Source organism: Vanellus vanellus (assembly GCF_965231255.1).
Source record: "Vanellus vanellus genome assembly, chromosome: 16".
Lineage (NCBI taxonomy): Eukaryota > Metazoa > Chordata > Aves > Charadriiformes > Charadriidae > Vanellus > Vanellus vanellus.
This window is the reverse complement of record NC_138921.1, coordinates 6,197,373-6,221,430: the sequence shown is the minus strand read 5'-3', so window position 1 is coordinate 6,221,430 and position 24,058 is coordinate 6,197,373. Positions and strand designations below refer to the sequence as shown.

The 24,058-nt window shown below is 39.5% G+C and overlaps 1 protein-coding gene across 1 annotated transcript in view; it reads left to right on the top strand.

Annotated features, from left to right (window-relative positions):
* CABIN1 (calcineurin binding protein 1) overlaps positions 1-24,058 on the top strand; it is a gene marked incomplete at its 5' end in the record, with an annotated part of 116,790 nt that overhangs the window by 78,569 nt on the left and 14,163 nt on the right. The window contains 5 exons of the mRNA XM_082491917.1: positions 3,239-3,402; positions 5,385-5,481; positions 6,701-7,342; positions 7,813-7,887; positions 21,764-22,055. Coding sequence (XP_082348043.1) covers positions 3,239-3,402; positions 5,385-5,481; positions 6,701-7,342; positions 7,813-7,887; positions 21,764-22,055 — 1,270 coding nt within the window. The remainder of the gene's footprint in view (positions 1-3,238; positions 3,403-5,384; positions 5,482-6,700; positions 7,343-7,812; positions 7,888-21,763; positions 22,056-24,058) is intronic.

Sequence of the window (24,058 nt, the reverse complement as noted above, 5' to 3'; positions counted from 1 at the left end):
TTTGTTTAGCCGGGAAGGCATGGAGAGCAGCTTTGTGTTTTGGATCTTGAGAGGCATTTTGGAATTGTTGGAAGCGTCTCACTCCTTCCTCTGGTTTTGTGTAAACAGCTTCGCTGGCTGTTGCAGAAGGGAGGAGAACCTTTCAGCTGCGGGAACAGTGGCCAGCAAACAGGAGCAGTGCGTTGGATGTAAAATCCATTTGGTGGCCGGAGCCGGAGACATTTTGTCAAAGTGGCCTGAGTGGTGATGATCAGTGGCAAAACCTTTCAAAGAACTGCAGGTGTTTGTCACGAGGATCTGCGCTCCTCTGTGCGTGTACTTTCAAGGGAGGTACTTTGCTAACAAATCTGAATTTTCAAATGATGATACGAAACTTTAGTCAAACTTTTAGTTAAACTTTTACTCAAACTGAGTAACGTTTTCCAGGCTCCTTCGCAGCTGTTTCATTCCAAGCTTTGCATTTGTAACTTTCTTAAGTTTTGTTTAAAAAGCTGAATGCTAGGCAATTTTTTTTCTTTTAAGTTGCAGTATTATGATCTGAATTCAGAAATATTCTTCCTGAAGGTTACTGATACTTAGGAAGGCAAAATTAATGCCTGATGGGCTTAGTTAAACTTCTCTTTGGGAGAGTTTTGAATGAGACTGTGTCTTTAGTCTCTGACTCAAATTGCAATCTTAAAAAGAATTCAACATCACTCATGAAATGCATTCTGATAAACTCACTTTCAGATCAATGTTTTGCATATTGCTTAATAAAACGGGGGTGGAATGAAGACTGTTCTGACTGCTGGTAGCAGGTTTCTTTCTGCTTTTGGCTTGAGGCTGCATGTGAAACAGGCAGGTATGTAACACAGGACAGTAATCTTATTTATTGCTGTTTTGCGTTTATAAAACTGCAAGTCGACACATGAAAAGTCAGGGACTTTCCTTTTAAAATCAAACTTTCTTTTGTGATTGCAATGATATAGTGTCCTTAACCACTTCTAACGTTGAGTTTTAATTTAAGCTCTTGCTGTGCTCTGTTGTAGAAAGACAGAGAGCAACATCTCCCCAAACATGCAACTTTCTTTCTATCAGAGGGACTCTGTCGCTTTCACGGCTTTCTAGCTACAATTACCATAGTCCCTCATTGCAAATAGTTTTACTGCATTATTGTAATTTCTGGCGTAGCGTTAAAATGTATACATAGGACATGGGAGAAGAGCTGCAGAATTATTTTCAACTGATTCCAGGTCCGGTATCCGAAAGCTCCCTCCAAGTGAGGTGCCTAATTCAAATGAAGGATGAGATAATGCTGAAAAAGACCAGGAACCTACACGTTGGCTGTCTTCCATTCCTACCGTATGCATCTAAGTTGACCATAAATTGTTTTGTATAGTTAAATTGGCTAAGTAGGTTGTTGTAATGTGGTGCCATTATGAGGCATTCAGTTGTTTTAGGATTTGGCAGAAACCCAGTTTACATACGTGCAGAGAAGCAAAAAATATCAGCTCCAGAATGTGTGTGTTTCATCTGTAGCCCGAAAGGAAAGTCATTGTGTAGTTTGGGGGAAGAAAAAGTTTCTCTATTTAAATAAGGTCTGTGCTGTTTTATGGAACTGTTACCTGCAAGATCTGTACATGCTTGAGAGCTGCTGAGCTGTGCGAGCAGATAAGAACTTTGCCACCGAGCCACAGAAGGTGCTTGCAGACCTTGGTAGGTGGGAGTGGGAGGAAGTGACAGTTGTGCCTCAGGGGTCAGTCGTGGCATGGTTTTAGGTACTTTCTGGAAAAGGGAAGCTAAAAAAAAAAAGAATTTTTGAAAGAAAGCTCCAGGGAGCAAAGAGGAAAAATAGCTTTCTCTGATCACTAGGGAGTAAGAGTGGAGAGCACAAGGAAAACCAAGAGTAAGAAAATTTGGCAGGACAGTCTGTCCATTATATCTAGTTGAAGTCGTTGTTTCCTATTTAAAAACACGGGTATTTGTGTGTTGGTTTTTCGCAAGTTGCTATACATCCTATGGAGTAGAACTGCAGATTCCCTGAAGACGTGCAGGGGGAGGATCTGTTGTAGACAGGCCGGTTACGTATCTGCTGCTTTTGTGGTCAAATATCACTTATGATTGTAGTAATAATTTTCTTTGCTTCCACCTTGCATTAAGTTCTGGAGAATTTTGCTCACACTGAAAGTAAAGCTAAAAATGTCGAAGCAAGACCTTTAAACAAGGATAAAAGAGTAAATATTTGTATATCCTGCTCTCTGAACAGGTTTGCAAAGCAAAATTAATTCTCAGTCAGGTATTGCTGTCAATGAGACTATTCTTTCCTGCATTGTCACAAAATGGTATACGTAACCGGAGGATTTTCATCTGAAGGAGCTGCTGCAGGAAAAGGTTCAGGACTGAATAAAGCATGAGGGAAGGGTTTGCACTGATGTAACAGCAGTTTTTGTGAATGGTCATAATATAAGTTACATAGTAACATGCAAGCATAGTAGGTTTTGCATTGCGTTGTTTCAAATGTGGTTGACTAGTGTGTTGACAGCATCCATGTCAAACACCTGAAAAAAATCTCCTTAGACTTACTAGACGTTGCAAAATCTGAGCTGACTAACCATAATGAAATTATGTTTTCTATCAGCCTCCAGCCTTGCTCCCCAAAGATTCCCTTGTCCCAGAAACTTAATTAGAAGGCTCAGGACATACGCACAAGCATTTTGAATCTGCCACTGGAAAATGGATACTGCTGAGGAATCTGATTCTTCCTATCAGACTGGTTAGCGCCATGGTGAACACTGATGATATCAAGGCAGTAACAAAGTTCCTACGACATTTAGTAACAGATTGTTTGAAGATAAAAACTTGCTGTGGCTGCACAAGAGAAGCAGCTTTCAGGCCAGGAAAACTTAATTTTAAGTTACTCCTCATTTTTTATGGTAGCTGAGTGTTGGCTTAGGATGGCAAATTCACAGACATTTAAGATAAACACAATATAATTTAGGCTTTGCTTGCTTTTTTCTGGGAACAGTTCAGAAGCATATCTAGAAGGTGTGCTGTGGCTTCTGCAGGCCTCCCTCTTTTGCTACTGGCAGGAATCAGTTGACTTTAAATCCAGATCTCCCTGTCTGAAGGACCACAGCATTTGTCTACCCTGACCCTCAGTGAAATTCAGGATGCTGCAGGATCCGATCCATGTTTCAAAATTTCTGTTCTTTTCAGTTGGATCCCTCTTTAGGGTTTTCCTCTTTTCCTTTCTCTGCAGGGAATCTGGCGCATCCCCGTGGATGAGATTGACCGCCCGGGCAGTTTTGCATCTCATATGAACCGCTCTATTGTCTTACTGCTAAATGTGCTGTCACAACTAAAGGATTACAACACCTTGCTCAAAGTCTCATCTATGCTGCAGAGGACACCTGATCAGGGAAAGTATGATATGTTTCTTTTAATCCATTACTTTGTAAAGCTTTTAATATATTTTGTTCACTGTGTAACTATTATATTTGAAGACATTCTTAGTTTAGGAAAAAAAGTCTTTAGACAGTTTTCCTTGGGAATATAGTGGAATGATGGTTAATTTTTCTCAGGATCACAAGTCCGTAATAGAGTCTGGAATTTCTCTGCCTTTCTCTTGAAACTTGGAGCAGCCACAGAACGGCTGCCTTAACAGACTCGCAGAGGTTTTCCATCACGTGGTGGGATTCACTGGTGGAACAGAACATCGTGACTTCTGCACCTCTCTGTTGGCCTCTTGCATAAGAGCGATGTCCAGTGAGGGAGGTCAGGGCCCAGGCATCCTGCCTTCCTGTAATCCTGAACAATGGTTATGAGCCTATTGGCAGCTGATGCTATTTAAAAAGCTTATCCTATTCAGGGGTGATCTAATTTTAATTGCATTAACCTTATTTAAGAAAAAAGAAGCCATTTAATGTGAGCTATATACAGGTTCATATAAATGGGAAGCCCAAAATAAACACCTAAGGAAAACATTGAAGCAATTGAGGTAAAATTCTAGTAGCTTGCCAAGTGGGAAATGTTGAGATTAATCTCTGACAAATGCTTAAGAAACTGAACTGAATGATTGATGGCCATAAGTTGGAGGCATCGAGGGTTTCTTCATATGTTTTTGAGCGTGAGTGCATGTGAATTTGCATAGATTGTAGCATGTCTGGGAATATGTCACCACATGTTCAGCAAACTTGAAGCCAAAAATACTTTGACTTTTAGCATATCAGCAGTACTGGACCATAGAAGGTTTAAATTCTGTCCTAAGCAAGCCCACAGTTGTACTAAAAATATTATGTTATTTATAAGTCTAGACTGAATTTAACAAACAAGTAATTTGACATGTTGGATCAGTCAGTGCCAGCCATGATGAACTGCAGTCGTTGCAGTAACTTATAAATGCAAATATTCTGGGTGTGTCTGGTGTATGCCTGTAACAACCCCATTTTTAAAAATACGGCATTTTTAGCTGAACTTTAGTTATTACTGAACTAATGAGGAGTCAAGTTTTTGTATTTTTTTTCTGAGAATCAAACTGTAAAATTACCAATTTAATGTAATGCTGTAGAGAGAAAATATGTGTATTAAAAATGTTGGCTTTTTGACTGAAATAATACCCTTCAAAATTATTTACTTGATTTTTAGCTGTCTCATTAAAACTAGCAAATTCTGAAATAGAAATTCAGTTTTCTGTCAAACTGGTGCCAGTTGGTGGCTTGAAAGTGGACTAAAGCATTGTGTCAGAACACACTGAAGTTACAATGCTCTAGTAAATTAAATGAAGCTATAGAGTAAATAAGTTTTATACAATATTATTTTATATATTACTAAATAGCAAAAAGGTATTAGCACACCAGTGTTTTAGCTCTAAAAAATCTAGATTCAAAGGCAAATGGTATGACCAAAGAGAAAGGATTTGCTTATGTTCTTAATCTCACACACACAGTTTAACCAGAATGTGAAAATCACCTGACAGTTCAAGATAGCTTTGTGTGACTAATACTCTCTTTCAATAAAAGGTTTGAATAAAAAGCTGGTATTTGAGGGTCACATAAGGCTTGATATAAGAAAACCCTAATTCTGGTTGTCCATTTTGCTCTGGTTTTGGTTTTGTTTTGCTTTGTGGGTTTTTTCATTTCTCTACTTCCCTCTGTTTGCAGATAGTGCTATCTTTTGCTTCATGCATGTCATCTTTGATGATTGTGGGAGGGAAACATAGTGAAAGTGTTGTGTTTCAATATGCAACTGTATGCGTTTTGTTTGCTTTCTTCTAACTTGTTTTAAAATTGTCGTGTTGGTTTTTTGTTGTTGTTTTTTTTTTTTTTTTTAATGTCCTGGTTCTTGCTTTTAAAGTCCTATAAGCTTTTGGCAGTTATCTTAATTTCTGTTATCTTACTGTGGCACAGGAAGTACTTGCGTGATGCAGATCGCCAAGTTCTGGCCCAACAAGCCTTTGTGCTTACAGTGAAAGTGTTAGAGGACACTCTCAACGATCTGACGCAGGTAAGGCAGCAGTGCATTTAATGGTTGTTGATTTAGTAATTAGATTTTTCTAGGTTCAGTTTACTCATTCCTTAGATCTCCTCAGACTGAAGGGCTATATTATTATCACTTAGCTCTAATACCTTTTGTTTATATGCAACTACACAGAAAACTTTCTTCCGGCATTGTTGGGTTTTGGTTTTGAAATCCAGTAACAAATATAGTTGTTGAGAATGGATTGCAGTAAGTTTGGTTTGACTGTCCCTTAAATTTCAAATGATGGCTGTTACATGGGGTATAAGAACAGCTACATTTTCAGGTGGGATCTGCTGGAAATCTCCTTTTGAAATGCACAAAGATTCTTCTTGCAAAACAAAACCAGGCAACTAGACGCTACGTGCATTTTTAACTGCTAGTCCCTGACAGCACCACACTTGCTATTACATTTAATTGTAATTTAGATTTAATTTTAAAAAACCATTTAGAGACTAATCAGTTCCCAGGTTAAGATAACTGGAAATTGGAAGTTTATTTGGTAAACACATTCAAGGAAGAACTTGTTCCTAACGTTTTTCAAGTTAACTGAGCATAGGCTTTACTAGTTAAATGAAAACATCATTAAGAACACTGGAACTCTGTGTATGAAATAGTTTATTCATAAATCCAGGTGTAAGAATTGTATCACTAGCAATTTTTGAAAGTAGGGACGATGTACTGAGGTTTTCTACCTTTGGACCATCACCGAAGTAAAGGTACAAAAATTAAAATACTATATCAGAGTTTAGCATACTTCTTGATATGCTAACAAGAAGTTATCTAAGAGCCACCAAAGGGAAGATTCTTAAATTTGAGGTTGATCTGCAGCTGTTGAAAGAAACAGGTTCTGTTTTGAGTTCAATACGTTAGAAGAAAATTTTGTGCTCTTAAAACCTTGGATTTCATTTAGTTGGATCCCATAGTATAAGACTGAAGTAGTGGGGGAGAAAAAGACCATTGCGGCTTTGGTTCGGCCTGTGCTATTCATTTCTCTGTGGTGGTTTCACTGATTAAAGTACTTTAATTAAAAGACTTGTGGCTTGGATTAATTAATATTCAGGAACAAACAGGAACAGACATGGAATAAATGCATTTTCTTCAGCAGAGGCGGTAATGTAAAGGTGTTGACTCATTGTCAATATTCATGGTAGTCATAGCTTTCTGATTTCAATAATAACAAAGAAGAATGACTTCTTTTATTAAGGTTTCAGAAGATCAGAGTTCCAAGTCTTCTAACCTTGCTTCAGGAAGGATGACAACAGACGTCTCTAATAAAACTAGTGCTGAAGAAGGGAAAGATGTCCTTCCCAAAAAGTCAGTTTTATCGGATGGAGTAGTACATAGTACTGAAAACGGAGTAAAGGATGTGACCCAGGGACAAATTCCCAATGCTATGGACATATTGGAACAAGAGGACAAGCATGACAAGGAAATTAAAGAGCTCCCTAGACCTGGTTCAGTTGAGCCTATGGATCTTGATGGATATTCCAATGACCCTGAAAAAATTGATTCTTCATGTAAACGCAGTGAGCCAGACCGTCTTCAGTCTGGCAGGAACTCAAAGGAGAGAGCTCCAGAGAGCCGGACTCCTGAACTTTCTTTGGAAGAGCTAAGTATCAGCTCAAAACATCAGCAGCAGGCAGTTAAAGGGATAGTTCAAGCAGTACCTACAGAAGAACCCGTCCAGAGATCAAGCAGGAAGAGGAAATTACTTGAGGATGTGGAGTCTGGGAAAACACTTTTGCTCGATGCTTATCGAGTGTGGCAGCAAGGTCAGAAAGTCATGGCCTATGACCTGGGAAAAATTGAGAAGATCATGTCTGAAACATACATGCTGATTAAACAGGTAAAGTCTTTTATCATTAGTTGTAATTTCTCTATGTGACCTATGATTATAGAGTAACAATAATTGCCAAACCAAGCAGTATAAAAATGGCCCTGTATCTGTTCAAAAGTTGGGGAGATAAGTATCTCCCAAAGATCCACTCTCTTGACAAGACCACTGCTAGAGGCGGGGGGGGGGGGGGGGGGAAGTAGGACCCCTCCGTGTTTTGGAACTAAATTTCTGAAAGCAACTAAAAGAGCTGTAATACCAATTTGCGGGGCATGTTCACGCTAAATGTTAGTTTGAATTAAGAGACAGTTGTATGTCTTTGAGTATATACTCCTGAATAACTTAAGGTCACTGTTCTGCCGTAGAAGTGCTGCTTCTCCCCCCTTACTCCCATGCCCTACAGCCCCATTTCATTTGAATTTAATTGGATATATAGATGACCTAAGTAATTACGACTTCATTTCTTGTGATTCTGTGTTCAGGTGGATGAAGAAGCAGCACTTGAACAGGCAGTCAAGTTTTGCCAGGTGCATATGGGAGCATCAGCACAGAAACAGGTAAGCTCTGTGAAGTCCCTGGCTGCTTGTAACAAGCTTTTATTACTTAGTGTGTACAACCAAGTCTGTCGCTGAGTGTTTGCAGCAATTAGAAGTATCTACTTTCCTTGTATTGTTGTCACCTAGGATAACTGGGGCCACATTGGTGTAGGGAGCTCATCCCTTTTGTTAGCTCCGTTGGTACTGTTTATGTCAGGCTTGAAGAAGTTTGTGCGCCCAAAAGCTTTTGGGGAAACGCCAAACAATCTTCAAGTTGAAATTTCCTAATGTCCACATCATTCCTCAGCATTTCGTGGATGGTAATTATTCCTCTCTGATCCCTAAGGGCTAACAACCTCATCAGCTCTTCCCTTGCTAACATTGCACTCTGCTCCAGAGGTACCAAGTATCTTCTCTTTCAACTTGCATGGTCGAGAATCTGATTTTAACTCTCTTATATTACTCAGTTTGTTTTTAGCTTGTAGTTTCTCGGTTTATCCAGCAAACAATTATAGAGCTTTAAAGGGATGGTTATTTATCAGTCCTTAATGTGAAATCAAAGCCAAGAAGAAAACTGGATGAATGGCCTGTTTAGTGGCCGTTCATTTTGCCAGCAAACCATCAGTTGAAAGCCCCAAAGTATTTATAGTTTTGTACTTTCCATAATTTTTGCCACCAGCACACAATGAAGCAGTTACACTGCAGATTTTGACTAGAAGATAAAATATATTTTGAAGAAAAATCTATGTTTCTAGTTAATAGTTTTTGTTTTAATACCGCTTGGGCTTTGTGCATGTTTTATGCTATGAAAATATAGCCTGTGTTATCAATTGCTAGTGCTCAAAAAGTAATTAAAGTAGTATTTGTCTAAAAATATTTGAAAAAATCCATTGAAGTGCAACTTAGAAGCTTTTGGTTGTCTTTGAGCGTTTCACAGGTGGTGGTCTGTATCATGTTTAAGTGTGTAAAACAGGAAGCGTCTCTTAAGGTTTTCTGCACAAGAAGGGTAGATAACGATGAATATGTCGAATCGTGTTCAGTACTGATTTAAAGTAGAGCTCTTTCAGAAATGTCTCGAATAAACTTATTTTATGAGATGCAGAAATTTATTCTGGTGTTCTGCACTCTGTCTCCTCTGTGCCTCAAGTATCTCTTCTCCTATTATTTCATCTTCCCGTCATCTCCTGTAACTTCATCTTCCCAGCGTGTGTCTTACCCAGTGGAAGCGTACAGGGAGGAGTACATGCTATGACTAGTCTAGAGATATCCACACACTGCATTCCAACTTGCCAGTTACCAGAAGAAAAGTATTATGGTTGCAGGGAGGGGGAGAATTGCCTGCTTCTCCATCACTTGATTCTTTCCCTTTGCCTAGGCACCAATTTTCATAAAAGTGGAAGGACAGTAAAAGTGCTTCAGAATTTCCCTTCATCCTCCAAATTTGGATGAGGCTTTTCTTCTGTAAAATACAGCCATCTCTACTTTGCAGAAATATAAGCTTTTGAGAAGGTACATCTCTGATGTTAGCAAGTTAAATATTGTCTTAATGTGAAAAGGATTTGAATACGTATCTCACCTGTTTTTCAAAATAAATGCATTTCTTAAACCTCCAGATGATTCTTCTAGTTTCTGAAGCAAATCTAATACCAATCACCAGAACACTGCCTCGGTTCTTTAGATCTTTCCAACCTAACCTCAAATAATGCACAGTGCCTGCTCCTCCTGTCAGTGTGTCATCGTACATGACAAATGCTTCCCAGAACTAAAGTGTGACTGTGCTGGAGACGCTGGTTAATAGGTAGAAAAACTTACAAGGTGAACCCATCTGTATTGTGCAGACTTAAGAGGTCTTCCTTTTAGGTTTTTCTTGCCTAGTGGAGCTGAAGAAAATTGAGGCTGTAGGTCAACTTCCGTAACAAGGTTTAGTGCTGTCTACTCTGCAACTGCAGGGAAAGCAGATATTTCTGTGTCTTTCGTGAAAGGTTCCAGATATTTTTTTGTTTCCGTTTGAGATGTGCCTTCCAATGGAGCCTTGAACCTTGTGTTTTCGTTCACTATTCTCTTGAAAATATGGATACTTGTTCTCCTCATCTCATTTCCATGAATATTGTTTTACTGGTGATTATTGCCTTGTCCAAGAGGGTAGAGGAGGTTCAGACCCTCAGTACAGGCTCTGTTATACAGCATTTGTTCCAGACAAGATTATCTTTACACTAAATTTCTTCCTGAAGTGGTGTTAGCTTTAGTTGTCAGGAGGCATGCCAACCTGTGTTTTTTCATGTGCTGTGTAGAAAGTCTGAGTCTTGAGTATCCATAAAGGTTTCCAGTCGATAATACTGAGATAAAAATTATCTAAAGGGGCATCTAGTTAAAATGTGCATTTGTACTCCTAGCAGCGTAGCTGAAGAGAATGTAAGAGTAAAGGGAGCTTTTCTTTATTAGTTTTTTGTTTGTGCCCCTCAGGAAGTCAGTAACATTTTTCCGTTGAACTGTAGAAATGAACAGACATGTCAAGTGGTGTATTCTAGTAGAAGTGATTCTTGCTTATAGTCCAGTATTTAAGATTTTAATTTTTTTTAATAAAGAAATCTTGGCTCAGCATGTTAAGACTTTTTTAGTTTATCTTGGGGAAAAAAATAGGAGTCATCACACCATGATTTATGACTTCGAAATGAAAAGAATCTGCTAATAAGTTTCTTTAAAAGGTAACGTTACATTTTGCTTTTTGGATGCATTCACCTTTTCAAAAACTACTCAACAAACTCGTATGTATCAGCCAAGTTTCTTGCTGGGCTTTCTGGAAGGTTCTGGGTATGCACTTGCTACGCCAGCTCTTCCAGCAACGTCAGCAGTTAATCAGGCATGTGGCAGAACATTAGAGTTGTGAAAAACCTGCACACAAACTAGTCTGGAAAGTAGATACACTAGGTGAGCTAGTACTGAACTGCACTGAAAAGGGCGAGATTTCGTGTGGAATCACTTGAAATAAAACATACATCTTAATGTGATGCACTTGTAGCATTCCCTTTTAGGAAGTGGTCCCAACTAATGAAATTATTACATACTGCAGTCTCAGTGTTGGCTGTTTCTGGCAGGATCTTGTAAGCCGTGTGAAGCTCCCTACTGCTAGTATAACGCTATGAATTAGAGTGGAGACACAGGAATAGCCACTCTTGTAGACATCTGTCTGTTTTCAACAGACTGAATCCTGTTTTATTTAAAATTGGCAAGTATATGCCTTCTGTAAACAAATGATGTCATGTATAGAGCTGCCGCAGCCCAGAGAAGTGCTTTGTTATTGGATAGTTTGAGTAGGTTTGCAGGGCTCTGTGGTTCTTCAGTCACTTATCCCAAGAAATTGACAGTCAAAAAAAAAAAAAAAGAACGCAAACCCCACGTTGATATATGTCTTTCTCTGCTGGCAGTTGTATTTTACAGCTCCAGGCAGTATATGGTTTCTTTATGAAAGTTTTTACTTGCTACTAAAATTAGGAATTATTTGAATTATAGCTTTTCAGCTTTCTTCCAGACCAGTCAGAGTTTTTAACCTAAATATTTAACAATTCCATTGAAATCTTTTTATAAGCCTCTTCAGGCATAAGCAGGAAACAATACAGCAATCAGTAAACGGAATTCAACAGAGTGGGTTATTACACTATTGTGATGAGATCTAATCTTTTTAATAGCTTGACAGTACCGTGACCCTTTCACTTGATTTCAGGAATCCTCTGTAGTCCTCATGACTGATGCAATGTTAACATTTGTTGAGCTAATGAGGCTTCTACAAAGTCAGCTAGATGCGTGGGGAAGTGGCTTGGAAGTTGGCTCCCAGCTTTGAAGAAGGCAGAAAAAGGTGGCGGTACAAAACCTTGCCACGATAAGTTCCTGTGCTCCTGGGGAACTGCTGAAATTGAAGTATTCTCTATTGAAATATGACACATCAATGGAGACGTTAACATAGTATTCTGTCATGAGATTTGCATAGGGTGGTGTAGGGTACCGTGCTCGTGCCAGGGGCAGAAGATTATGTTTCAGAAAGGGGTCCTTTGTACATACGGCTGCTGCTTGTTGTTCAGGTGTTGATAACTGACTTTACAGGATGCTGAACAGTATGATGTGCTTAGGCTGTAGTATCTTCAACAGAAAGGTGTACCTATGTGTACTTGGTACAGATGTGGATAAAATGCTATAGCATTAGAGCTTTAGTGTGGTGAGGAACCTTACCAGTTAAACAAAATCAGTTGAGCATCATCTTATCAATGAAACATTATCTCAAACTTAATTGGTTCAAACCCTTACTTTCAGGAGTAATTGATATTTTCCCATAGCAAACACCATTTTGCTTTACCAAATCCTGCTAGTGCAGAAGCAGCTGAAGACCTGAAAGAGTCATTCAAGGGGCAACCGAAGAGAAACGTGCGAGTCCGCAAAAGCTGCTACTAAACACAACACCCATCAATCCATGCATATTACCATGTTCAGGGGGGAGGAGGAGATTTTAACTTTACGAATAATTTGTGCTGTGTTTGTATTAGGCTAGGTTCAGTCTTACTGTAATAAACATTTACTGTTAAACCATAACGGTGAAGTAAAATCTGAGCTTGTAACACTATCTAATGTGAAAGTGAAATGGTGGGGGGGAAAGACTAAAATGTACACAGGTTGGTTTTTTGTGTGTTTTTTTTTTTTAATAAAAAGGAAAATCCTTTATGGTGTATGGGAACAGAGTAGCATCAGTGGAAGAGATTACAGTAATTGATACAAAAATGTATTCAGTGTGAGTTGCTGGGGGATTTCTTTCAGTGTTCCAAAATAATAATTTTAAAAAGTGATTGTGAACTTCACACTTTGGTTCAAAATCTAAAGAGTGGTGATGCAACATTCTTAAACACTGATATTAATGCTGTTGTTTGTTATCATATCCTCAAAGTTAAGAGGACAAGGGCAATATTGTCTGATCAGTTTTCAGTGTTACAGAAGATTGCCCAGCAAACACTTTGAAAATAAATACCATTTTATCTGTTACAACAGTGTAATCATCGACGCTTTAGAGAATTTTGTTTTGCTGCTTGTTGCATATTTAACTGCTCTTGTAGAAGTCACTGAGTTGCTCATATGACTAAACTAATGTAGGATGAGGATTTAACAAAATATCTTCTCAAATATTCACATTTTCTAGTATCGCTTATTGGCCCTTTAGCCTATTGCACTGTTTTTAAATATAAGAGACTAAAGTTCCAGAAACTACTTACATTTAGTTCAGGCTTGGCAACTTCCAAAGAAGTGTGTATGACCACCAGTAGCGACACATCAGGAGTGGGGTTGTGACTCCAAAGACATTTAAGTGCTTACGCTAGTGTTTAAAGTCATGAAGTGAGTAGTCCTGCAACTGGAAAAGGTGGGAGAGCGGGAGCCCATCTCATCTGATGGGCTTTTCGTAACTGGGGGAAGTAAGTACATAGTTCTCGTTGAACTTATGAGTTGTGATGGTGTTGGAGTTTTCTGATTTTTTTTGTTTGTTTGTTTTTTTGTTATTGTTTCAAGTAACATCCTCTAGAAGACATGATAGTGAGTCATAGCATAAGAACAGAGCATAGATAAATCAGCAGTTTAAAGTGAGAACTGCTGCTAGAAGAAGTAAGCCTGCTTCCGTGGTGGCTGCTCCTTCCTGTGCCATGGTACGTGTTCTGCTGTGCTGGCACAGGCTTTGTGTGGCCGTGCAGCGTGTCGGGCTGGAGAATAGGTGGGGCCGAAAGTCATTCCTCTTTTTGTCCTTTTCCATTTAAGTTCTTAATTGTGAGCATGATTTTTGATATACATGTATCAAATGGGCTGAAATTGCTATCCCGTAGTGGTCACTGTGATAAGGCACTGAAGTTACACTTGAGATTAATTCATTTTGTGGTCAAGCAGCATTTTGAAGGATGCTTGTTCTTTTCTTTGATTTTGTCAGTCTGAGAATGTTATCAAAAAGATTTGCAGAGATCCTGAAAGCAGTCAGCTATTGCTCTGAGTTATAAGATATATTTTTAGTCTTGCCAACTATGATTTTCACATGAAATTAATGGTCCCTGGAAATGGAATACCAAGGAGGCCTTGTTGAGGGAGAATGAAAGATTAAGAGGCAGACTAGTTTGACCTTGACATAGCATTGTACTTAAACGTGTGGTCCTAAGGACCAAGGAGGGGACGTGCTGGCAGAAGGCCGTTGTGAGGCTTCTAGATAATTAGAGAATTTCTAATAAGCCTTTCCACTGACTGCCTAAAATTGTTCATATTAAATTCTTCATTTTATATATAATGATGGTGTCTGTGATACTGTTAAGGACGTGTCAGCATGGGAAGGTTACTGCAGCACAAGCTAGGATAAAGCTTCCTAGTGCACAGAATATTCTATTATTAATGCATGTGGAGATACTTCAGTCTAAGAACACATCTGTCTTCTTTTTTTTCTTGACTTGCAATTTGAAAAGGTATTTTTATTACTGTGGACTTAATATTGAATGCCTTAATACTAAAATTACAGCTTTCACCAGTGTTGAAACAGTCATGACAGGGAGCCTAAAGAGGACAGGTGAAACTTTGTGGTTGTGTGGTAAGGTATAGTGTGTATCACCAATCCTGAGAACCGAATTCATATAAAACAAACAGCTTAAAACATTGCAGACATCAGCATTGCATACAGGGCTGGATTTAACATCTCTAAAAATACAAGAGTGTTCAGAGGCAAAGGTCCAAAATGCCATTAAGTCTCTAGTCCTGTGTTGTGACCCCCGAGAGAATGGGACTGTGTGTAGAAAGTCCTGGTAATGGGTAGCGTTGTAGCAGCTGAAATTTCTATTGGCTCCTCACAGTATAGTATATTATCTAAATGTCATGAGAAGGGACTATTTCAACGTTGTTGAGTTATTTAAGACTCACTGCTGCCTTAGCCAAAAAATCCTTGCTCTGGGACCAACTCCATCCCTGAAGAGGGAGGGAGAGAAAAGAAAATTTTAACCACCCTTTCCTGCTCCAGCTGCCAAACCTCGAGCTCTCCCTGCACCGTTCTGAGGGATCAAATCCTCCCTTTCACCCTCAGCTTCATTCGCCTCTTCCAAACTAAGGCATCCACGACCACCTTCTCCCACTGGCTGATGCCAAACTCCGAGCGCTCTCCTTGTTTCCCTTCCTGAACCCGCAGTCAAAACTCTTCAGCAGCTTTCGGTGTCAGATCTAATTAAACGTGATGCTTCATGAAGAAGCTGCCACCGGAATCAAAACAAGTGAATTTTATTACAAACACAAAGGCACAATGAGGTTATGCAAATCAGCCCTGCCTTTCAGGCTCCTGGCGGGCTGCCAGCATGATCCCTGGGTTTATAAAGTTTTGCTGCTTCTGTGACATAAAAGCAGTATTTGTTGAGGAAAGGCACTCTTTTAGTGTGGCTGTTACTCCCATTCTCTGGTTCCAAAACAGGTAACTGAGGTCTTGTTTTCTCCTTTCACCAGTGTTTAACGCTTCCCGGCGCTGGTGGTGATGAGTAGTCTGAAACTGCAGCCCTGTACTGAAGAATTTTAGGGGGTCGTAGGTGATGGCCTCATTGTACGGGGTCTGCAGCTGGAACCACACACAGCCTCGAAAGTGCTGAGATTGACTCTGGAGCATCAGTCTATTGGTGTTATGGTCTCTATGTTGGACCTTACAGGGAATGTGACGTTTTATTTGCAACAGAAAAAATTGTCTTCTGTGAGTGAAGCTAGAGGGCACTTCACTGGATATTTCTGCTGTGGAATGCAGGCAGCACTGCAGTGATATGGTCTTTTAGGCTTTTTTCTTCAAGGAGAAAACTTGAGAGTGACTTGTTTGAACTGCCTTGAATGTCTAGAGCATTTTCTTCTCAAGTTGTCACTTTAAAAAAAAAAAAACCAAACCCACAACAACCCATGAAACAACAAACCACCGAGCTGTTCTCTTCAGGAAACAGCTAAAAGCCTTCTGTAAAGACCCTTTGCTGGGGATGAGAGGAGATAAGTAAAATATTAAATAATTAGAAAATAATCATCTCTAGTTCTACCTCATGTGTTTTCCCCCCCTTTTTGTTCCACCCACATGCTGCTAATTTTCATCTTTTCTTCCTGCACATCAAGACGTCAGAGACTGCTTACAGAGAAAGTTGTTTTTCCCCGAGTTGTCTGTATGCTTTATTAATGCAGCAAAGATGACAAGAAAGGGAGGGGGAAGGAGGAGGTGGGGATAGGGGGGATAAAAGGACGAGCTCTTTCATGGTCTCACTCCTACCAAAGGGTGACCATTTTGTTCACTGTTGCATTTGCCAGTTGCCATGGCATCCCCCTCTCACTCTATCCTGGAGGTGTATTCTTGATATAATTAACAGCTCTCCTCCTTCTGTCTCCTGCAGAAAGCAATCATTAAGTGAACATGAAGGAAAGAAAAGTCACTTTTTATCTTTTACTTTGCCTATCAATGTTTTTCACCCTACTACCTTATCTCTCTTGGCCCAGTAATGATGGTTTTGTATATGGAAGCATTGCTGGAATACGGCTGCCTGTGTAGAGCAGGACATTGAGCCCTGGGTGCATTTGTGTAAATGGAGGATTTTGTTAGGCTAGAGCGCAGGTCAGTCGTGTATATAAACCTTCATTACTTTCTGTATATAAAACTGTAATCTTAGGAAATACAAAGTTCTTCAGAATCTGGATCGTGGATATTGCTGCTGGTTCTAATGTACTTTGAAGAAGACTTCCAGAGGAAATTTCTTTCAAATATTGCTGCAGAGAGATGGAGAGAAAAAAAATATGAATAGGCATAGTTTAATTAAAACACAATACTGAACAGAAGTTGGAGTGGTAATATTGCGGAACGTGGCCGGCATATTGTTCAGCCGGTTTGTGTGACAGCTTCCAGGCTTTGTGGTGATGCACTGGTATTCTTTTAAAAGGGCACAGCTCTTTCTGTAGGTGCATTCGGAGCACTAGGGTGCTGAACTCAGGCATGGGAATCACTTCAAAAAAATCAAGAAAATATTAGGTAACAGTTGCAGCGCCAGCATCTTTCATTAGGAAACTTCTGGTGGGAAGACCGTCACTTTCCCTTTCTATGGAACGTTTGACCGTCACTTTTTCCCACAGCCCCAGAGCAGTGAACCATTCCAGAAGTGCTATCAGTAAGGTTCCTGTAGCATTTCTTTGTTTTTTCAAAATGTTTTTTGGAAACAACAATAAATAAAGTAAAAATAAACCCTTGGTCGGGTTGTCGGGCTTATGACTCTGCAGATAGTCTATGAAGTAAAATTTTCTCATACTTTATCTTAACATGCAATTTCTTTTTCCTGCTGCTCTCATCTCATTACTGAAGTGCCTCAACTGGGAGCTCAACTATAGGGAGCTATTTTTTCCACTAACATCTGTGAAAAACTTCTACACTTTTGCCGGTACTTTTCTTGGTGGAAGGCTGTGCCAGTGTTGGCTTTCCTGCGTTTTCTTTCCTTATTTTAATGTCAGCTTTCAACATGGGAAGGGTTTGCCCATAACCTCTGTGAAGCTGAATGGTCTCTTTGAGGAGTATGCTGAAGTAGTCAAGGTTTTAACAGATGAGGAGACCGATTTGGGCCCCTGTATAAGTCAGAAAGAGTCACAGTTCACGCAAATGTGCATGCCAATTATTCATTCCAATTTTGGCTTTATACAGACTTCATAACAAAGAACAATTTTAATAAGTATTTTAAAGAAGAGCAAATAAGATAGATATTTATGGAAATAATGGAGTATTTTTCTCACCGTCTGTGACATGTTGTTTGGATAGTAATAAGCCTTAAATGTTTCTTCTCTCCACTTTGATAGCGTAGTCAAGACAAAAGTAGTACTGCACGCTCTTCTCTTCAGTGCCTCATTTTGTTTTTAAAGTCCAGAAGAAAATCCAATCTTGACTAGGTGAACCTGCAGTTACAATGAAAGATATGAAGAAGGCAGATAAACCAGTTTTCATCTTCCTTCAGTTGTATGCACTTGTTCTATCAGTGGCATCCTCATCAATGTAAGAAAAGATTCACTTCCTCTTGGTGACTAAAGCCACTTCGTAATAAAGCTGCTGTAATTCACATGCAGTGGTGGTAATAGAGACGCTCAGCACGGTGAGGTGGACTGGGGGGAGGGAAGAGAATTTCTGTAGTTCTGACTTTGTGCCACAACAAAGTAAAAAAAACTAAAAAAAAAATATCTCCTGATGAGAAACCACATAAAGCATTGGTAAAGGATTGCCACTGCTTCTCAGTTTCCTACTATACGTTTGTGGAAAATAATCTTTCTTGTGCCTTACTGCTGATGTAGCGGTAGAAATAGACGAACATAAAGTGCTTCTGGCAAGTCCAGGACTTCCTGTAATGAGTGTTTTCTGGGTTTATTTCTCAAATGTGGTGTTACAAAATACAGTGATTTCCTGGAGGCAGTCACCTGCAGGATGATGAAGTGTGGCCCTGTAAGTCTTGAGTGGTATCGTTAGTGACATTGCCCTGACCTGGGTTTTGTGAAGTTTTGCTTACTGGTCAGAGGTGCTGGAATTCTTGCCCTTACGTTAAACCTTAAATATTTTAGAGAAAAGAATGTGTGTGCGCCTCATAGTGGTGCTTCTCTTAGTTTTGTGCTTATGGCTTTTGGGTTTTCTTCAGTTTCTGGGTCCAGTAAAACATACAAACCAGGTTTAAATCCCTTTTCCTGGGGCCACGTGAGAGGCAGAATACACAGTAGCCAACAGCATGGGTTTTTTTAATGCTTTGACTCTTATTTTAAAGATAACTTTCTCCTCCTTTTTCTTCTACCCCCACCCCCTCTTTTGAGAAAATAAAGTCATTGAGAGGGTTTTTTTCTCCCTTCAAGGTCTCTCTGTTTCATTGTGTTGAAAAGAACATGTCTATTTGTAGAAGCCTTAGACAACTCTTCACCATGTCATATCTGGAAGGTTGCCTCTAAAGATGTAAATAAAATCTTCTTTGGTGCCATTCTTTGGTAAAAGGCTGCACTTTCTGACTACACATCAGAATTTTTCATCATGGTTTTACTGAGACAGAAACATCATGTTACTTTCAGCTTTATTCTTTTGTGCAAATAAATTCTTACTCTCTTTATTAGGCAGGTTGATTCTCTGCAAAAAAAAAAAAAAAAGTTGCCCAAACCACAACTTCACCTGGAGCCAATTCAAAATAAAAATTGATTTATTTTTCTTGTCCCCGATACAGCATCTTCATTTTGAGAGAAATTAAATTTTAATTTGGTTCCATCTATGTATACCAATAAGGGTTGTTTCAGTCTCAACCTTTTTCTCTCTGTGTGCTTGATCATCTACTTACAAGAAGACCTCTCTCTTTTCCATGTTTGTCAGTGCCTCTGTTGCTCTGTTAAATGTGTTGTGGCCAACCACGGGGATTCTACCTGGCACCAGTTCCCAGTGGCATTCCTCAAACTTATACCAGGGCATTGTCCTCTCTAATGCCTTGGATGATGGGATGGAGTGAACCCTTGGTGAGTTTGAGTGACACCACCAACTTGGAGGGCATGGTCAGTATGCTGGAGAGCAGGGCTACCCTTCAAAGGAACTTCAGTAGACTGGAGGATTGTGCTGACAGGAACTACCTGAAGGAGAAAGCCAAAGTCCAGTACCTGGGGCAGAATGACCCCCGTGCAACATAAATGGCTGGGGAACAGCTCTGCCAAAAAAGATTTGGAGCCCTGGACAAGACGTTGAACACAGGTCAATGGTATGCCCTTTTGGCAATGAAGTCATAGAGAGCTGGGTTGCTTCATCCTGGAGAGGAGAAGGCTAATTGAAGGTGGGGGCACGGAATTGCTATCTGCAGCAGCAGAGAGGAAAGAACCAGATGAGAGACAGCATTTAAAGTTGCAGCAAGAGAAATTTGGATGAAGTGATAGGAAAATAATGTTCACTGTGAAGGTAGTAAAGCACTAGAACAGGGGCCCAGAGAGCTTGTGGAATATCCCTCCTTGGTGATATTTGGAACTGGGCTGGACACGGGCCCTCAGTAAAGCTGATCTAACTTTGAAGGCAGCTCTGCTTTGAGCAGGAAGTTGGACGAGAGACTTCCAGAGGTCCCTTCCAGCAGGAATTACCCCGTGATGTGGTGCTCCTTCTCTCACTAATCATTTCTTTTCTGAGTACCATCTAAATATTGCTGAGTTAGTTTCCAAATGTCTTCTTTCTGTCTATGGAAATAGCTGTACGTTTTTATAGAAATACAGTTTGAGGTGCAGATATATTTTTAACAAATATGTACCTAACTAGTAGTACCTTCATGTAATTCTGCTGAAAAAAATTTGGATACGATACAAGCACAGAAATTTCAGGTTCTACATAATGTATTATGTAAGTTAATGAAGTGCATGGGTGTGAAGGGTTTTCCCTCGAAATCACAGCGAAAAACATTTCCTCTAGTGATCTTACTTCTGGCTTACGGCTTTCTTCTGCAGTTTAATTTCCCTCAGGTTGTGATCCCATTGTATGCATCTTGAGACCTTCAGTTTTGGAAGTGATGCTTTAAACATCAGAAACTTGCTGCTTTCAGAAGCAGAATAGACATTTTTGATCCAATATGGTAATTGTTGTGAATATAGCTGCTATACTTTATTTTTTGTGTGCACATAGAATCTGGCAGGTGTTAATCATATGCTTTTTAGAGATTGATTAATCAAGTTCAGGAACTTTAAAAATACATTCCACCAATTATTTAAAAAAAAAAAAAAGTACTTGTGTGCTTTCCACCTTTGAATTTTAAATACGTAATTTCTCCAGCTGAAACTTACTCTGTTCTCTAAGTGAAATTCTGCTGACTTTTGAGGCATTGTAATAAATCTTTGATTATCTGGGACATTAGGGCCCAATTTGCTTTTACATTTGACAGCAGAACTCTTTATTTCTATTTCAAACACTCATACGCTATCACCATGGTTAAAATGAGTTTTTCTTCATGGTAGAGGTATGATAGGTAGAGGTAGGAGACAGACAATTAAACAGTTGAGGATTCCATTCAACCATATCTCTTACGGTCCAGTAAGTCTCCATTAAACGAAGACTGTAAAGAGCACGAAATAAATGCATTCTGTGGCCTCACAGGCAAGAATACTTTATGTGATTGCTGATAAAAATTATAGAGAAGGTACTCATTTTATGGGTACTTTTGTTCCCTTCTTTGGTGAATTTATGTCCCCCTTCTACCTTCTGTCTATATAATTAACGACACTGCATTAAATTCTTAGCTCTGGCTTTGGAGAAAAGCATCGCTCCTACTGCCACTGTTCCTTCTGCAAAGGCAATGGATCTTCCAGAGCATTGTTCCAAGTGGCACGCCAATGTTACTCAGTTCTGCAGTCATTGGAAATGTATAATGTGGGGTTAGGCTGATCACTTATTTTGCAAGCAAATACATTTTTCTGCTGTCTCCATTTCTTCTCACGTCATTCACTAAGAATAATTTATTTTAATAATTTGAAAATTCCCTTAAAGCACTGCAGATCTGTTTGTTCAGGTCAAGGGTTTGTCAACATATTTTTAAATTAAATAAATGTGTCTGTTCACAAGAGTTTGTAATTCATGCATAATAATGGAGTTTTGTGAGGGATTTGTTAAATAAAGCATTGTAAATGTGAATATGAATAAATGTTCAAGTGCTAGTTTGATAAATAGACTGTAAAGAACAGGAAAATAATCTGTAAAGGAGAAAGATTTCTTTAAAGTAGTGATTGATTTTTATATTTGCTTTAAGAGGGAGTGTTTTCTGTCTACAAAAAGTTGTACTGCCCGCAGTTGTCACTGAAGCAGGTAGCATATGCAGAATTACTGGCGTGTATTTTCTCACTGTCTCTTCTTGCCTTTTTTTGTTTTATGTAGTCCACAGGAGAAACACCCACAACCCCAAAGCATACAAAGGACAACAGAGAGAGCTTCTTCCCAGTAACGCCAGCCACACTGCATCCTACCCCAGTGAATCCAGACACTGTGACTCCTGAAAATCTCTTGAGACTGAACGATCTGCATTCCAAGTCCAAACCAGCCTCTTCCTCTTCATCTTCCTCCTCCTCAGCATCTTCAGTACCTCCATCTCAGGAGTCACAGAGGGACCCTGAGCATCTCCGGAGTCAAAATGCAGAGACTGCTCCCAACATGAGTGATCTCGCACGTGGTAAGTCTCGGGGAGACACAACACTCTGGCCCTCTCTGATCAGTTTGCCAAGGCCACGTGGTGAGTCAGTGCCTGAGTTCTGCTTCTGGTCCATTTTCCTGATCACTAGACCACATTCAAAAGGCTACACAAACAGATTTTGTCTTGGTCCTGAATTGGGCACATCTACATAATTAATAATATTTTAATTACTAGGATAGATTAAAAGAGTGACCACTGTCTATGTAGCTTGCACACGAAATCATGGAGTAGCAGCCTAAAAATAGTCATATGTTTTAAATAGAGAATTTAAGTCTCTAGTAGCATAAAAACGTTTGTATTTTCTTCAAAGAAATAAGGATCTAGTTCTTTAAAATACCTTAAATCTTTAAAAAAAGCAGTGATTGCAATTGAAATAAACTGGTGGATAGCCTAAGCCTGACTTACAAGTGTCTGATTAACATAATAAGATGCATAGCTGTCGGTGCCTTGTATGTGCGTGTGGAGATACGTAACACTGTGAAAATACTAAGCTTCTACACGGTTCATAAAGTTAGCGTATCATCACTGTTACTTTTCACATTTGAGAAAAGAAGCATCTGGCAGGACAGGAATGTTGGGAATATATTATTTGTAGCCCTGGTATGGTTATGTGCAAGCTTACAGTACAGAAAAGGATTGAAGAAACAGAACAAATGTTACTTATTCTGTTGCGCGGTCATGTGGTTTGTTTAGGACTGTTATGTCCTTGGTCGTATGCAGTTTGTCTCGATGAGGAAAGAATTAAATGCGAATGCTGTCTTTTTGTTTACTGCTGTCATGGCAGGCTGGCTTGTTAGCAGTAGTCAAAATCACTGTGCAAGCAGTACTGATCCACTTTGGGGAATGAAGAAAGATTAGACCCAATTTCAGACTTGTCTTGGGTGCCCATAAGAGATGGTTGTGCTTCTTTGTGGGACACTGCCCTTGTTATGGTGGCAGAGCACCTGCCACAGCCTGCGCTTTTTTGCAGCCTTAGCAGGAACGCTGTCTGAAAAAGCATCTGCTGCTGCTTTTGCTCACTCCGTCTATTAATGAGCACGGGCCCTAACACTACTCACAAAATGCCATAGACAAATTAACAGGAGCCCAGATAACATTATGAATGAACCACATACATACAGATATTGCGCAAAGTGACAGATGAGGATACAGTGGAAATAGTATAGTCTGGATGTTTTGTTAACCTGGTGGTATGACTTTCTGAATTTTGATCTGGTAGTTTCTGGTATTTCATTTCTTTCCATATGTAATCAGCCTTGGCATCTGAATGCATATAATCTTCTGAATTCATCAACAATGAAGAGAAAATTAGGGAGAAACCAGTTTTCCCAACTTGCTAATCTCCAAGTACAGGACAAAATTGAAATTTAACATGCAATATTAGCAGTTGCATTATTATCATCCAGTTTTCTTTTTTCACAAATCCAGGGGGAGATTGTCTTGGGAGGGGAAGAAAGGAAAGGGGAATTATAAGGAAGGAATGGCTTAGTCATTGTGTAAACCATATTTGTTATTGTCCTTATGAAGCTAAAGAATGGAGTTGCATGGTCCTAAGATCTTGGCAGGCTTGTTCAACGGGGAGTAATTCAGGTTTGTGCCTAGACAACAGGGGAGAAAAAAAATGAATCCTCTGTGAAGTTGCTGTACGCTTACTAAGGAGACTGGTAAAAATGACAGTGCAGATAAGAACTCACACGTTCTTTTGGTTTTCAAACAAAACTCGCAAGTAATTCGGACGTGCTTTCCTCTCTGCAATTTCCCAGGCCACATTGCTGTGATTGGAACGTTTATTTTAATCTTTTGGCTTCCTAGGCTTTGTTAGGGTTGTAAAGTTACATATTGTTCTTTCTTCTTTCATGCTTTCTATACATCATCTTGGTTGAGGGAGATGGAAGGGTTAGCTGCCAAAATTACACCCCTGAAATTGTGTCTGAAGATCAAGAGGCTCTCTTTGCAGAGCTCTCGTTCCAGTGCTGAATGCA